Source organism: Lytechinus variegatus, chromosome 18 (assembly GCF_018143015.1).
Source record: "Lytechinus variegatus isolate NC3 chromosome 18, Lvar_3.0, whole genome shotgun sequence".
NCBI classification, from domain to species: domain Eukaryota; kingdom Metazoa; phylum Echinodermata; class Echinoidea; order Temnopleuroida; family Toxopneustidae; genus Lytechinus; species Lytechinus variegatus.
Window position 1 is genome coordinate 12,638,220 of NC_054757.1, and position 18,122 is coordinate 12,656,341.

Genomic DNA, 18,122 nt, shown 5'->3' on the forward strand with positions numbered 1-18,122 from the left:
TTTTTAACTAAAAATTTAGTTTAGTTTAACAAACTTGTATGAATGCACTAGGGACCTAGGAAAAATGGTGGGGTTTTTTTTAGTAATAAGGAGTTGTTTTGTTTATTGATTTAAGTTTTTCCATTTTCTGACTATTTATGAAGCTTTTTGTGATATATTCTATTTATATCGATATTTTCTGTGTGACTTTAATGTCTAAGATTCACACACACACACACAAAAAAAAACATTCGAAATGTTTTGAAGTCCTTTTAGTCATGTTCCAGTTAGGAAATAAGGAAGGAAATTGGCAATATTCTTGCTTTTAAAACACTGTCCTGCGAAATTTACTCTTGCCAAAAACAGACGGATAAAAACACATTAATCTAAACATTATGAACCTATTTAAACAAATAGTTGTATTAGTAAAGGGTGCCAGGGTGGTCTATAGCAGCCACTATCATAGAAAATTATTTCTGAAAAAGAAATCCTGGCGTAAAATATGAATCAAATTATGTCACTCCCTAAACACGATTATTTTTAATGTTAATTAAAGGAGTTATTTCGACGAGGATAAAACAACCTGCAGAGCTACAGGCCATATTTATCATTATTATTTCTTTTAATGAGTTAAATATTTTGCTTAATTATGGCAATAAATCATTTTTAGGAGATACGAAAGAAGTCATCCTCCTAAAGTATTCGGGGGGGGGTTGAGTTTAAGCAACTTCAGTTTCTTTATATTTTTGTTTAAACGATACTCTTTTCAAAGATACCTTATCAAGATATACTCATATGAATATGTATTAACAACTACTCTTATTCAGTATGACCCACGCTGTGCATGATTCGCATTCATCATGTTCATAAAAATGTTGCTCTGCTGATTTTTTTAATTCCCCTTCTATTTTGCACGAAGTTTATGTCTTTCATATTCCACGTATGGTAATCATGATATTACCAGCTGAAATAACTGAGATGCATGAGCTAGATCGTTTTCTTTTAATCCAGAGAAGTTATTTTCATGACATTGTTTTGAAGGTAAAACAAAAACAACTCAGACTCAGACTGTAGAGGAAGGAAGTGATCGTAATCACGATAATATCATCTGGAAATTGGGTTTAGGTCTTATGAAGAACAGTGTTTTGGGCGTGCTATCATGACCAGTATATAGTCACCTTTGTTCGAGATTCGGATCCTGGGTGTGCGTGTGTGTGTGTGTGTGTGGGGGGGGGGGTCATGTCCAGCATTTCGTTTCTTTTCTCCCTCACTCTGGTATAAGGCCAAGTCCATCCAAACAGGAAATGTTTAGGGCCACCTATAGGTGCGGGGGATCTTGTGGCACTGGGACCGCCCCTCAATAAAAATATAGTACAGAAAAAAGAAGAAAAGTCCCAGGATTAGGGGGAAACTGAAAAAGGGAAGAAAAAATGGGCGAAATATATGACATAACTCTTTGAATATGCACAGTAAAAATAGCACGTTGTTTAAGCCTTTCACTCTAACAACCAGTCGTTTAAACTCTTTAAAGAACGTGCTTTAAAGTAGACGTGCTTTATACAGTAGATGTTAGAGTGACGGGCTTAACAACGTGCTTAAAATTTTAAACAGCGTTTTTACAGTGTGAAGTTAAAAAGGGTTCATATGAATAGAACTTCATTTTTAAGCAAGTTTTTGCAATAGACCTACGCCATGTGATGTTGTGCCCCTTCAGGTGCTTTTGATCATTACACCACTGGTTTGGATGGAGAAAAGTCACTCTAACAGCAAGTTTTTAAACCTTGAAACAATTGTTTAAACTTTGTTGAATAAGAAAAAACTTTTTAAACAACTTGTTCAAAACTTTAAAAAGTCGTTGTCAGAGTGACTGGCACATCAACGTGCTTTAAATTTTAAATAGCTACATGTATGTATATCGATTTAAAATCTTCCACAATACGTTTCTATAGTGGAGCGGAAAAGCTCCAAAAATCACAACAATTGTGCAAATTTTGATTAAAGGATAAAACTTTCACAAGTATAAGTATATGTCGAAAGATTTATTTTAAAGATGGGAGGTCAATTTATAAATACCATTTTCGGCCGTTGCCATGGCAACGGATTGATTTCTCCAAAATAACATAAATTCATATGTAAATGGTAAATAAACATGATATAGATGACCAAAATTATAATTTTTAGGCTCCCAATTGAAATATATATGACATTTAGAAATATTCAAGATCACCAAGATAATTTCAATTGGTCCGTTGCCATGGCAACGGCCGAAAATGGCATTTATAAATTTACCTCCCAACTTTAAAATATATCTTACGGCATATACTAATACTTGTGAAAGTTTCATGCTTTAGTCATAATTTGCACAATTGTTCGGCTTATCCGCTCTACTATCACGACTACTCGAAATTGCGGCCATTTTCGATGTATAAACGTGATGATTTTGCATTTTGAAAATGTAAATCGATATGAAGTCAGAGTGAAATGCAAGACCAGATGGCGAAAGTTGAATGACCCCTTTCGCTTTCTGAAAAAAAAATGGAAATTCGAAACTTGACCATGTTGACTTAGACTATAAAAAAAAATCGTCTATCAAGAGTGCTAGTGACATAACTGACTTTACGAAAGGCCGGAATATGAAAAGCTGCATTGTCATGATTGTGGATCTTCTCAAACAAGTTAGTCACATTAGCTGAAGTTGAATTACAGATATTTATTATCATTCTTGCTTTCATGACCATAAAGAATGAAACACTTTCATGTATTGCCCAAAGTGTTGAAATATAACGGGGGCGGGGTTACACTTTGTCATTTCATATTCCTGTCGTTCATAAACTCGTTTTAAAGGCCAAGTCCACCTAAACAGCAAGTTGGTTTGGATATAAAGACAAAACCCAAATAACACAAACACTTTAGTCGAAATCGGACGTTCACGAGCAATGTTATTTATAATTATGTATTGAAAGATGTCTGACTTTGTGTTTTATTGTAACATTCATGAAAAAAAATGTTAAATTTATGAGTCGTCAAGGTATTTGTAAAGACATCAAAGTTCTATTTGTTATATTTTATTTGTTATATGAATTGAAGTTGTCAATAAAAACTACTCAATACAAAAAAAGACGGCGAATGCTTTCATATTTTTACAGTCAATGTAAGTTACTCAGGCTCCTCCTAATAATCAAAAGTAGAGTTACATTATTCATGAATTAGCTAATAGTACTTTATATCTAAATAATTGTTTCAATGAAATGATTGAATTATCCTCAGAAATATCAACTTCTACATTTGCAGCTCATGACGCTTCTTCCAACTTCATGATGATAAGGTTATTTTGTGTGAAGAAAGTGTAACTTTGATTCATTTACTTTTGGTACTGAAGCGTAAACTTTCGACTAAAATTATCCCGTATTATGATAGGCCTACATGTTTTTCCATTATATCGACCCATTCTGAAGCGCTTATTACACTTTTATGATCATTAAAAAATATCATAAAAATAATCATATTCGTTAAAATATCCCTTGGCATTTACCGGAAATATAATTAGGTGGACAATGTCATGGTAGATCTACAGATGGTAGTATTTTCGCCAACATGCCATGGTCAGACTCTCAGACCGTCTGACCCCCGGGTGACGGCGGGGAGGTGGCTGGCCAACACCTGCTGCTAATCAGGAAATAGCCCTCACATCTTCCTAATAAACTTCCTCTTACATTAATACGCGCAAACATTTGTGATCAATTAAAACATCATGAGCATATTGCGACAAAGTTTTATAAACCCTTTTAATCCAGGCTTAATGGGTGATTGGCAGTTGATCAAACTTAGGTAGAAGGCAACACAATCCCGCGTAAAGAGTGGGGTGTTGGTTTGTATTTGTTGGTTGTATGGCAAACTACACGTATGCACGGACCTACCACTCTAGGTCCATGATGTATGTAAGCAAAAGAAATGCTTGAGTAATAGCAGCCAAAACTTTACAAAAGAGAAAAGGGATACATGGAAACCTATCATATTGCTTAGGTCTCCAAGAAAGCCCTGACATCACAAATCAGAAGAAAGAAGAGAAATGAAGAAATGATTTTGATATGAGAAGATAGTACTTTTTATTCAATAAATTAAATGAGTGAACTTATTAAAGTTTCAGTTCCAGTTTTAATTTTTCTAATTTCCAACAAAACAGTAGACAAAATCCATCATAAATACAGTTATAATAATTGAAATATAATAAAGAAACATGTAACACGGAATATATATGTATTGATCTGAATCATACATTTGAAAATTAATATAGATCTTGAAACGTTGTAAATTAGGATCCGTGATTGTCTTTATATGATTCATTTACATAACTTTTTGTTGTTTTATTTCTCCATTGATTACAGGTTCTTTCACAGGGAGCAGAGGATGAAAATGGTGAGTAACGAAATTTTTATTTTGAATAACATGATAGTGAGTTCTGGAAAGTATGTTTTAATTTAAAAGAAAATTAGACATTGACCAATGCTGGCACTGTATAGAACATCCGAAACAGTTGGTCAAATCTTTGCCCAACGAGGTTTGGGCAAAAGTTGTGACCAATCGTTCGAAATTTTGACCATCTGTCGGTGTTTTGATCAACAGTTGACCAACAATCGGTCTATTGAGGATTTGATTAATCATTTTATTAACAGTTTGTCAAAATTTCGACCCAAAAATAAATACCCCGTCATCGACACCATCATCAACTCCCGCAAATATTATAATTATAGGCCTATCTAAAAAAAAGACACCATTAAGAAAAAAATATATAGATATATTCACATCAGGGAGATTGGGACTGATACTGAAATCGGGTCAGCCTATGAACTGTGGCATATGACCTCAGAAGAATGGCCACCATGGAATGGGTATGCCACCTGGCAGAAGATACACATCTATTCCAGAACAAGATATAACACGCCATGTAAATGCCGAGATGATCATCATGATCATGGTGGTGATGAGGATGAAGATGATGATTATGTTGGTGATAATGTTGGTGATAATGATGGTGATGATGATGGAGATGGTGATGATGATGATGATGATGATAATGATGATGATAATGATGGTGATGATGGTGATGGTGATGGAGATCATGGTGATCATGAAGATGATGATGATGATGGTCATGATGATGATCATGATGATGATAATGATGATAATGATGGTGATGATGGTGATGGAGATGATGATGGTGATCATGATGGTGATGATGATGATGATGATAATGATGATGATAATGATGGTGATGATGATGATGATGGTGATGATGATGATGATGGAGATGGTGATGATGATGGTGATGATGATGATGATGATAATGATGATGATAATGATGGTGATGATGGTGATGGAGATGATGATGGTGATCGTGATGATGATGGTGATGATGATGATGATAGTGATGATGATGATGATGGTCATGATGATGATCATGATGATGATAATGATGATATTGATGGTGATGATGGAGATGATGATGATGATGATGACGGTGATGATGATGATGATGATGGTGATGATGATGATGATGATGATGGTGATGATGATGATGATGATGGTGATGATGATGATGATGATATTGATGGTGATGATGGTGATGATGATGATGATTATAATGGAGGTTTAGGATGATGTTGATGATGATGAGCGAGAGCTGGGATGAGGATGATGATGATGATGATGAAGAGGATGATGGTGATGACGAGGATGGTGGTCTTGGTGGTGGTGGTAAAGACGCCGACGATGATGATAACTGATGATGGTGATAATGTGGTGTTAATGGTTGCGTATCAAGTAAAAAGCGGGGTCGTGGCAAACGCAAGAATCGTGCACATCATCTTGACACCGAAGCGTGCCCATCTCAAAATCTTATGACGGGACCAGCTAAAATCGCTCGTTCCATTAGCCCCATGCCCCAATTGTTCCACATTAATATCATCGAATTTTTCCCCTTTCTTATTTGCGTCTCCTGGAAGTGGCGCCCGTTGTACGTGCCCACTTACCCCCACAAACCCCTCTCTAGCATGTCTAGGTCCGTTATTTTTCTTCTCAATCTTTATGGACTACATACTTACTCTTTTAATGTGCAAACTGAGGTCCCTCCGACGCAAATAAAAAAGACCCAGCGAGGTTCGAGACATTCGAGACCAGTCAGAGTTATAGATTTGGTCAAGTATCCCTTCTACATGTTCTAGTAGTTATTGAAGGGTAAATTTGGATGAGGGTGTAAACATCCCCATCCCGAGTCTTTCTCCTTTGGTTGCCATAGAAACAGTTTAGATTCTATCATCCAAACCTTTAGCTCTAATGGTGTTTTACCACAAAATATTCAGACAGTCTCAAAAAGCGAGAAATAACAGCTGGATATAGCTCGAAGGCAACTGAGCTCTTTTAATGGAAACCTTGAGATATGAATAAAATGATTCCAAATTAAATTAGATGACCCCCGCCCTTTCGCATCTCTTCTTCACTTCGTCGAAAGTACATCCCCGGGAGTACACCGCGAGACCACAAGCTCAAAATCTTGTCCATGGACCGTGGTAGGATTTCGATTAGTTTCAACATGGACCCTGCCACGGTTTCAACCTGTTCATGGCACAATTCACATTACTAAAGACTTTGTAGATTCAGATTGTTTTTTTCCACTATATTCATTGAGATGGCCCCATCTTTGTGTTCTTCGTTGAATTTAAAGGTTTTTATTCCACTTCATTTATTGAGATGGGCACCATCTTTATGTTCTTCGTTGAAGTATGAGGTATGCTCATTGGCGGCGGAAGCCAATAAATTTAGGGGGTGTCCACGTGAAATTTTGGGATGGACACATGTAAAAAATAGGACAAGCGACCAAAAAAATTTTGAGAAGCAAAAAAAAAAAAAAAAAAAAAAAGGTCATCAACCTAAATTTTAGGGGGGGACAACACACGTGTCAAGGGGGTCCACGTGAATTTAGGGGGGGACGCAGGAAAAAAAATGGACAAGCAAAAAAAAAAAAAAAAAAAAAAAAAAAAAAAAAAAAAAAAAGGTTATCAAAACAAAATTTAGGGGGGGGACCGTCCCCCCCACCTAAAATTTAGGGGGGGACACGTCCCCCCCGTCCCCCCCGCTTCCGCCGCCTATGGGTATGCAAAAGCACATTATCATTTACTCAATCATTACGGGTGAATAGGATCAAAGTAATTACAATACATTGTGTTTAGGAGAAGAGGCGAAAATCAATAAAAGGGTTATGCATTCTCGTTCATGCTATTATCACCCATATAGGCATAGTCCTACTTTTGGATTCAGTGCGATCTTAAACCCATGATTTAGGTCTTTATTTTATACAGGAGTATTATTTTGATAAAGTAAATATTCCATGTAATCCATTAAGAAATGGAAGTAAAATAACAAAGGGTGCACCGTATTGAAAACTTGTCGTAGCGCATTATTTTCCACAGCGATAACGTGAGTGCCCCTTCCCCCGACCTCGACCACCGATATCCTCTTTTTCTCTTAGACCAATTCACATGAAGGATAACTTCATGTACAGTATTAGCTTTATCACACTAGATACAAATAGAACTCGCACATCAGACAGATCACCTTCTCATCACCTCGTGTTAAATGCATTGACCTCTGTGTTATGATTACAGATCGTTAGCTCATTATGGGAATACCTATCGCTCCTTCTGAAGGGGCCCTTCTGTAAGGGATAGGGGGCTGGATAATAAACACAGATGGCAACAGTTTCCCCTTAAAACCTGCGAATGAAAATGATTTCTAAACTTCTGTATTGTATTTGCAAATATTTCTCTCGACGTTGGAAAACGTTGTACAGGCACCGAAAGGGATCGCCGCCATAAAGATCGCGCAGATTTGAAGTTTCGATTAGTCTTGGTTTATCTCCTTTAAATTTTGTATGATCTAAAGGGGCATGTAGGCCTAGATTTTCAAAAGCTGTGCCAAAGAATAAAGTTAGCTACATTACCCACACGTTATGCCAGAGTTCCTCATGTTCAACCCTAAAAGATTTCGGAGATGGGGGCCGGGATGGGGGCGAGTTGCGGCTGATCTTGACCGCCGTTCTCGAAATTCGACACACAAATGTTGATTTGAATGTAGAGAAAAATCAAATTAGCATAACGCTGAAAATTTCATGAAAATAAAAAAAGTTATGGAATTTTAAAGTTTCGCTTCCTTTTCACAAAACATTGATATGCACAACTAAGTGACATGCAAAATGAGACAGTCGATGATGTCCATCACTCACTATTTCTTTTTTTTTTATTGTTTAAATTATACAATATTTAAATTTTTACAGATTTGAAAATAAGGACCAAGTTGACTGAATCATATAGTATTATTACAATGCTAACTACAAATGGTCAGGGAGGAATTAATCGTTATTTCACCTGACAATGAGGAGGAAATTAGAATATTTCATATTTTATGCAACAAAGAAATAGTGAGCGGATTACGTCATACCGACTAGGGGCCGTTTCATAAAGCTGTTCGTAAGTTAAGAGCTATTTTAAGAACGACTGCTGACCCTTTCTTACGCGCTAAACCATCGGCTATGGTATATACCATTTACCAAAATAAATTATCACCAGTCGTTCTTAAAGGTCAGGTCCACCTCAGAAAAATGTTGATATGAATCAATAGAGAAAAATCAGACAAGCACAATGTTGAAAATTTCATCAAAATCGGAAGTAAAATAAAAAAGTTATGACATTTCAAACTTTCGCTTATTTTCAACAAAATAGTTATATGAACTAGCCAGTTACATGCAAATGAGAGAGTCGATGATGTCACTCACTCACTAATTCTTTTGTTTTTAATTGTTTGAATTATACAAAATTCCAAATTTTACGAATTTGACGATTAGGACCTCCTTGCCTGAAGCACAAAATGTTAAAATAATGGATAATAATGTTAATAATAAATTCCACGTGTTCAGGGAGGAATGAAACGTCATGTCACATGACAATGACGAGAAAATAAAAATATTTCATATAATAAAATACAAAAGAAATAGTGAGTGAGTGATGTCATCAACTCTCTCATTTGGATATAACTGGCTCGATCATATAACTATTTTGTTGAAAATAAGCGAAACTTTAAAATTCCATAAATTTCTTATTTTACATCCGATTTTGATGAAATTTTCAGTGTTATGCTTGTTGAATTTTTCTCTTTTTATTCAAATCAAGTTTTTGTTGGGGTGGACTTGTCCTTTAAAGTCGTTCTTGTCTTACGGACAGCTTTATGAAACACCCACCAAGATATGAATAGAACTGATGTGAAATTAAGCGAAACTTTAAATGTCATAGCTTTCTTATTTACATCCGATATCAATGGAATTTTCGGTGTTAGGCTTGTTGCATTTTTCTCTTTTTATTCAAATCAACTTTTTGTTTGTGAGGATTTGTCCTTTAGATTACGCGGCGTTATCATATTGTGTTTCGCAAACCGGCGTTGATTATTTCATGGTTAAAATGTTCTTAATGAGAAGTTTAAAAATGTTGTATGTTGCCAGTAAGAAGCCAAAGTTATGCTGGAGCCTAATATATTCCACTATATGAAACCATTGTGTTCAGCTGAGTTCTACTAAAGCTCGAAAAAATATATAGTATTGCATTTAAAAATAATATTTTCCTTTCATGAGAGTAAATATTCTTCATCTTTGTTGAACTTGTTGATGTATGAAGTCACCGTATATATATATTTTATATCTATATTGTACATTTTTGTCTCTCACGTACACCAATATCTTTCGGCATCCACTTTTTATGACAGGTTTTCCCCCTCCGTGTTTTATCATTTACGGACGAAATCTATTTTGCAAAATCTTTGTACCTTTTCCTAAACAGATCTATGTAAAGACGTGAATTGCAAGAAGCCTCGAGGTTCTTGGTGCCAGGTCATCGAGGTAGATGGTAGCCCCAAAGCAACATGTGTTTGCCCGAAGAACTGCGCGGGAGAAGACGTGAATCCCGTATGCAGTGTGTTCGGCAAGCAGTACGACAACGAATGTCAGCTCCACAGATACGCATGCAAGAAGAAAAAGAATATCCCCATGGCCTTCAAGAAACCGTGTATAGGTGAGTAAAGACCCCCCCCCCCATCCCCGCCCACTCCAGCCAGAAAAAAAACGCACTTACAAGAGAAATATGTATTTTTCATTAGCGATCTAGGGGATGGAGGCTGACCGGTCCCCGCCCTTGGAGGATTTGTCAATGTACATGTATCTCCTGCAGGTCCTCGCCTTTGAACCGTGACGGTCTTTTATTCTTGATTTATTTCCGGGGGTGGAAAGCGTCGACCCACTCTGCGTCCAAGGTCAATGAGGCTTCCACAGTTTTTGAGAGAATATTTCATAACATTTAATTATCACCATTTTCATCGGATTCTCCTAAATGTTTTGTCTCGATCTGTTCCAAAGCGGTGGCTTCTTTAAGTTGCTCTTAAGTTTCTTAAGATGTTATAAGTTATGACGTGTAAACCCGAAGTTAAGTGCTTTAACGGTTCATCAAACATGTCAAATGATGCCATCAACAATAAGGCAAACGATTTCCACATCGTAACTGTTTTCATGGTTATCTGGTCATAGGGATAACACAATCATACAATCTGAAAATAAGTTGGAATAGGGACGGTAAATTATCCATGAAAACTAAATGAAGCATGGATTAACCCCCCTCCCGCAAAACTGCGAGGTATCTTTGTTCGGGAATGATGAAATGTGTTACAGAATCACGAAATCAAATCACCAGTACTCGATCTATCATTTCTTTTTCAGCATCTCAGGGTGTCTGCACTCCAGATGAATTCGCACAGTTCCCCTACCGTCTTCTTGAATGGTTCATGCACTTGAAGGAGAAGGACGAGTTTGGAAGGATCGATCCCAACAGACGAATCACGCTGGTCGATAATGACCTGCGTCATCAGATCGCTATGGTAAGGCAACTAAATCGACGGTGTGGCATTTTACGCCACAACAAACGTTTACACCGGTGTTGAATTCAAGATATTAATCCAACACCCATTGGTGTCATAAGTAGTATGTGCTCTAACACCAAACGGTATATTACACCACTATTATCTACAGAGGACCTCACCGTGGCGGGTGTTTCATAAAGCTGTTCGTAAGTTAAGAGCAACTTTAAGAACGACTGATGCCTTTCTTACACGCTAAATAATCACCAATGAAAATTTAATGGTGAATATTATTTACCATGTTTACCACAAGAAAGGATCACCGGTCGTTTCAAGTCACTCTTAACTTACGAACAGCTTTATTAAACACCCACCAGGAGCCCGTTTCATAAAGAGTTACAACTGTTGTAACTTTGCCATTATGGCAACTACCATGGCAACAGGCCTCAGCAGCCAATCAAAATCAAGGTTTCCACGGTAGTTGGCATAATGGCAAAGTAACAAACTCTTTATGAAATGGGCCCCAAGTGTTTATCTATGCAATGGTACATGGGTATGGGGACCAAAATAGAATCACTCAATATTGCTACATCTAGCCAGTAATAAGTAGAAATGGACAAAATGGGTGCAGGGAACTCCTGTGTGAGACATTGACTGGAGCCGCCCTCGGAGATAATCCCATATAGCCGCCTGACACTAAAAACAGCTTTTGGGAAAGGGCAGAACGTAGTTTCGATGAAGAACAATAATGATCTATTGGACTGAAAAGTTGACCATCTAAAAAATGAAGTGCAAATTCAGCTCTTAAAGAGCGTGTATAGTGACTGCACTTCGGAGTGCTGATTTGTCTAGTTCAAATTTGAACGAGAAAAGTCAGCACTCCGAAGTGCAGTCACTGTACACGCTCTTTAAGAGCTGAATTAGCACTTCATTTTTTAGAGTGTTGAGCATCGAGTAAGTCCATAGAAAGATGATGAGGAAAGGGGGTAATAGGGTCTAGACAATTGCAAGTCTGAATTAAAACGAAAGTAAAATAACAATGAATTAAATCTCCATCCACAGTGGAAGTTCAACGCTCTTGACAGGAACAACAATGGCGAGCTTGACAAGGCCGAACTGTTGAAGATCCGCTACTCCCTGATGCCGCTAGAACACTGCGCCCATCCATTCTTCACCCGATGTGCCAACCGGGAAAGGAAGGAAGTGGACGGTAGGAAACCAGACAAAAAGTCCATCACCGTCGCCGAATGGACAGACTGCTTAGCGGTTAGTATCCTTCGACGTTGTTACCATAATGGACCATAATTTATTTATTGTTTTGCCCATCAATGAATAGGGTAATCATTAATATATCGACGAATACCTGCCAAAATTTATGTCAAAGACTGCCGAAAAAGCTTCTGTCGAAAACATGATAAAGAATGCAGGACCGAAAGTGATAATTTGATTGGTTGAAAATCAAGGTCAATTTTTGATCGTTTAGTTTCGGTTAAATGCAATCTTTCTGCAACAGGGCCCTTGATAACATTGACATCATTAAATATTTTAGAACATCATAGAGAATTATGCCATACAGTCAAGCCAGCGAAACCCATTCCAAAGTGACTAAAGCTATTACAGTATTACCTACGGCAGACTTTCGATAAGTTAAGAGTCGATTTTGTTGGTGTGATTGTATGTGCCATGGCCGAGTGGTCGGAGACTGCTGACTTGAAAATATGGGGTTCGGCAACGTACGAGACATTGCATTTTATTTACATTGCTCTTCCACGTCTTTCAGATGGTGACAATTAAGGCCGGTCCGAGACCTAAACAATCACTCATGGGGAGCGTTTCACGAAAGAACTTGAAAGAACTTTCATCCGAAAACTCCTTTTTTATCTCCGGTTTTATCCGACTCATGCCGTAATCGCGGTGCTTCTCAGCCAATCAAAATTAAGGAAATTTGTCAGATCTGACAACTTGTCCGACGAAAAATCTTAAGTTAGTGAAACGCTCTCCTGGGGGCGTTTCATGAAAGAACTTGTCGGACATTTTATCCGACAAGTACCAGTTTATCCGACAGTTACCATAGGAACAGTGCCTCTCAGCCAATCAGAATCAAGGAAAGATGTCAGATCTGACAACTTGTCGGATGAAAATATTGATGAAACGCTCCCCTGATTAATGCACAAAAAAAACACACACACACAAACCAACGCACTGTCTCTCACACACCAACATCGGACTCCGCGCACCCTCACACACTTAAAAGTCAAGGGAGTCATGTCGTCCAGAGTAATGCTATACGGTCTCACCTGCGAAACCGACTCCAGACCGATCAAAGCTATGACGTTACATACCAATGACATCATCGGTCGGTTTGGAGTCGGTTTCGATGGTGTGACAAAAACTTTAAATAGGGTTAATGATGATTAACTTTGTGGTGAATCTCTTTGCACCTTCTAGATCGAGACGGATCCAGCCACCGCGATGGGGGTCGAGTCACCTCCGGCCGAGCTTCAAGAAGAAGAACTCGTAGTCGAAGAGGACGTCGAGGAGGACTTGGAGGAGGAGGAAGAGGAAGATGCACCTGGTTTGTAAACCTCTTAATCCCCCTGTAGTTGTCTAGAAATGCGATACCCTGATTCGCAAGTTTTACCGCACACTGTTTAAAAAAGCCTGATTTTACAGACAAAAAAGAAGATTTCGCAGAAAGCACTAATCTGTAAATTCACAAAACCGGAGTTTTTCTGCAATTTAACAGAACGGGTCTGTTTAAAAAGGGGAAAAGGATGTTTTCGTTAAGGAAATTCGTAAGGTTACATACACCAAATACCAATTTCCTGTAAGATTACGCAATCTGGTAAGATTACAGGTGTCTTCGATACTCTGCTAAAGGAACTTCTTTTATTTTAAGGATACATTTTCTAACAGTGCATGGCGTTTCGATAACAAAAGCATTATTATTATTATTTGAGGGCCCCTTACAGTGGCTTACACTACTTGAATGAGACTATAGGCGCCGCTTTTCCGACGGCGACGGCGGCGGTGGCGGCGGCGTCAACATCAAATCTTAACCTAAGGTTAAGTTTTGGAAATGACATCATAACTTAGAAAGTATATAGACCTAGTTCATGAAACTTGGCCATAAGGTTAATCAAGTATTACTAAACATCCTATTAGAGTTTCATGTCACATGACCAAGGTCAAAGGTCATTTAGGGTCAATGAACTTAGACCATGTTGAGGGAATCAACATCAAAATCTTAACCTGAGGTTATTAAAGTTTTTGAAATGTCATCATAACTTAGAAAATATATGGACCTAGTTCATTAAACTTGGACATAAGCTTAATCAAGTATCATGAAACATCATGCATGAGTTTCACGTCACATGACCAAGGTCAAAGGTCATTTAGGGTCAATGAACTTTGGCCGAATTGGGGGTATTTGTTGAATTACCATCATAACTTTGAAAGTATGTTGGTCTACTTCATAAAACTTGGACATAAGAGTAATCAAGTATCACTGAACATCCTATGCGCATTTTAGATCACATGACCAAGGTCAATGAATTTTGGCCATAATGGGGGTATCTGTTGAATTACCATCATAACTTTACAAGTTTATTGATCTGACTTTTGAAACTTGGACATAAGAGTAATCAAGTATCACTGAATATCCTGTGTAGTTCATAAAATGTGGAAATAAGAGTAACCAAGCATCACTGAACATCTTGTGCGAGTAATAGTAGTTTTCAAAGTCAGCACTGCTGCTATTTTGAATCGCGTGATGCAGGTGAGACGGCCAGAGGCATTCCACTTGTTTTAATTATGTGGGTCGAAAGATTTCTGTGAAAAATATGAAAATTATGAAAAATGAGTATATTTTACTTATTATTTTTCATTAATAAAACGAACTCATGAAAAGATGAGATATAGAGTGCCAAGTTAGTATAGGGGCACATCATTTGGAGAACTTTTTTTCTTTAAATTTGATGCAATGATTAGATTTATTATATTAATTTTCCTGGCATGTTTATTGTATCAGTACCTTCAGACTTGTGTCAGGTCATCATTTGAAAACCCCAAACGGTTGCATGACTGGTTCTCATTGCTGGGGCCGTGTAAAACAATGAAACCATCATTTTCCTATTTATTCCTCATTCATCAATTAACTTTGCCTATCTTTGCTTTATGTTAAATTTTCTTCCCGTTCAGAAGCGGCATAAGCTTTCCATAGATTGACCCGAGGTCAACACCACCAAGTGAATAAATTCATGACAGATCTTTCCATATTCAGAGCCCCTTCGCTGCCCATGAAGATGCCCAGAGAGGATTTTATCAACATTTTTGTACAAGTCGTTAGATCTGACAACTCATTGATTTTGATTGCCCGAGAACCACAGTTCCCATGGAAACTGTCGGATAAAACAGGACTTGTCTGATAAAACCTCTGACAGGTTCTTTTACGAAACACTCCTATAATGCATACCATCATGTCACCATGATAAAACCAAAAATATAAATTTATTTAGTTTTTATTCGATACAACTTCTTGTGACGTGCCAGCCTTAAATAATTCCCGAAGACAAGAAAAAATATGACGATTATAGGCAAATTCATTATCGTCAACAACAAGGGGATCAACAACCCAACACCCTCCCTGTACTGGAATATGTTTTGAATGTGTGTCTTCGACATAACTTCTTTATACTGCCTTCAAAAACATAATTTTATATCGCAAATGATAATTTGTTGGTGAAGATCCTTCGAAGATATAACACATAACACTATATTCTCAATATGCAGAAACGTTTTTTTTTCAATTAACATGGTTAAGCAGTACTTACAAAAAAAGGCTTGTATAAAAAAACGTAGTTTTCATTGATAAATTATGTTTATTTATAAGTGCGTGTATTTATAGTAAATTAATTCTTTGGAACTTTAGACGTAGAGATTATTAGTGGAAGGAGAGTATAATGATTTATTTTTTATTTGTTAATATCGCACCAAGTGTCTGCTATCAAATGGAATAATTAGAATGTCCTAACTTTGCATTCTTCCGGTCATCAATACTTCAACTAAACCACGGAGGATAATATGCCCTTTTCAATATGAAGGTCCATGAAAATACAAGCTTTATAATATTTAGTTAGAAAATTCCATTGCAGAACCATTTTCCTTTAATCTAGCTACCTCTCCTTTCTAAAAATATTATCAAAAGCACAACTTCTCTTTTCAAATGTCATCGTAGTCCTATCATTAGAACATTTCATTTCTGTAAATATGTTTGCTGCCAGATACCTAATCAATGAATTCATTGATGATAATTAGATGTGCCATTTTATAGAGAAGTGTGTCATTCAATATTTAGTAAGAAAATAAAACCACTTTTGGAAAAAGTATTGCTCTTTTACAAAAAAAATCACGTTATCTTGTATATTTTGCTGCTGTTTTTTTTGTTTAGCCATTTCACTCTGATGATTATGATCATGAAGACGATGATGTTGATGATGACGATGAGAATGATGTCAACGATACCGATGATGTTGACAAAGACAACGACGATGACGCAGAGTGTAAAAAATGCTCACTCGCTTAATTGGCTTGCATTTTTAAAAAAAGATTATGATCCATTCAACTTGTTTTGCCCCTTCATTTTTTTTGGCTCATTATATACGCCACTGATGATGATGCCGATGATGATGGTGGTGGTGATGATGATGCCGACGATGATGATGAAGATGATGATGCTGGTGGTGGTGATGATGATGAAGATGATAGGGAGGGGGTGACGACGACGATGATGATGTTTGCGCCCATGATGACAATATTAAATCCTTGTGTAATATCAAGATCACAATGGATACTAAGAGTGTCAATGAAACGCTTGTTCCTTCGGCTTAAAATCATCCACAAAAATACACAACGATTCGAAACGGCAATTTTAGATAGCAATTATAATGACGACGAATCCAATAATGATTAATGTTGATAATGAGGATGATAGAGATGGCGATGATGATGGTGATAGTGATAATTGTGGTATTGATGCTGGTGATGATGGTGATGATGTTTGCGCCGATTTATAATGTATGAAGATCACATTAACTCACATTGAATGCGATCATTGTCAATGAAACGCTGATGCTTACGGCTTAAAAATCATCCACAGCAATACACAGTGATTCAAGAGGCATTATTAGGTATGCAAATGCGATGATGACGATGAGGTAGATGGCGGGGCAAATGATAAATGTTGATAATTAAGATGATGGAGATGGCGATGGTGATAATGATGGTATTGATGCTCGTGGTGATGATCTTTGATGATGATGATGATTATGATGGAGGTGATGAAGAAGATGGTGATGATGACGTATATTGATACTGTTGGTAGTGCATGGTGATGATTACGATAGCACAATTGCTAATATTAATACCGTGTAGCCAAGGGTGGAAGTCCAGGAATGCCTTCAAGATAAGTCATCATCATAGATATAAAAAACGAAGAATAGTTTGTTCAATTCGACTTTAAGATGCTTAGGTGACACTATATCGACAACTATAAACGTACATATTTTGAACACGTCACATTAAAGACGAAAGTTGGCATAGATTTTGTAAATCATTTATTAGAAATATACAAACATGAAAAACACAGTACGTAACCATTGCACCCCACAAGCAATTTATGAAAAAAATGATTTAAAAACCCATTAACAATACTATAACATAAATATCGATTAGACCCAACAACATTTTACTGCGGCCTTCGTTAAGATGGGAAAATATACTCACTATATACATATTCAAAATATATTACAACACTGATATTACATTTGTAAATACGACATCGTTGTCAGATCAACACTCGATCAAGAGAAATGTTGCTTATTCAAACATTTCAACTTTATCAAGTTATTTAGGAAATCAATAATCCTAACGAATCTCCATCATGCCACAGTCACATTAACGAAACCGACTCCAGACCGATCAATGTTATTACGTTATTTCCAATAACATATATACCATTGGTCGATTTGGAGTCGGTTTCGTTAATGTGACACCAGCTTAAAACACGACGTTTTAGTGAAATTACAATAAGTTTAAGAATAAAACCATTTAACATGATTATAAGCACCCTGACGACATCGAAATCGGCTTTCAGTGTATTTACATTTATTTACATCTTTCTTATGTACTGAAACACT

At 37.0% G+C, this 18,122-nt stretch overlaps 1 protein-coding gene across 1 annotated transcript in view; it reads left to right on the top strand.

The window, feature by feature from the left end:
- LOC121432084 (SPARC-like) overlaps positions 1-16,316 on the top strand; it is a 27,592-nt gene extending 11,276 nt beyond the window's left edge. Inside the window, exons 2-7 of the mRNA XM_041629932.1 lie at positions 4,365-4,395; positions 9,861-10,091; positions 10,790-10,947; positions 11,989-12,192; positions 13,375-13,501; positions 15,127-16,316. Of these exons, the coding sequence (XP_041485866.1) occupies positions 4,365-4,395; positions 9,861-10,091; positions 10,790-10,947; positions 11,989-12,192; positions 13,375-13,501; positions 15,127-15,137 (762 nt within the window). The 3' untranslated portion in view covers positions 15,138-16,316. The remainder of the gene's footprint in view (positions 1-4,364; positions 4,396-9,860; positions 10,092-10,789; positions 10,948-11,988; positions 12,193-13,374; positions 13,502-15,126) is intronic.
- The last annotated feature ends 1,806 nt before the right edge of the window (positions 16,317-18,122 follow it).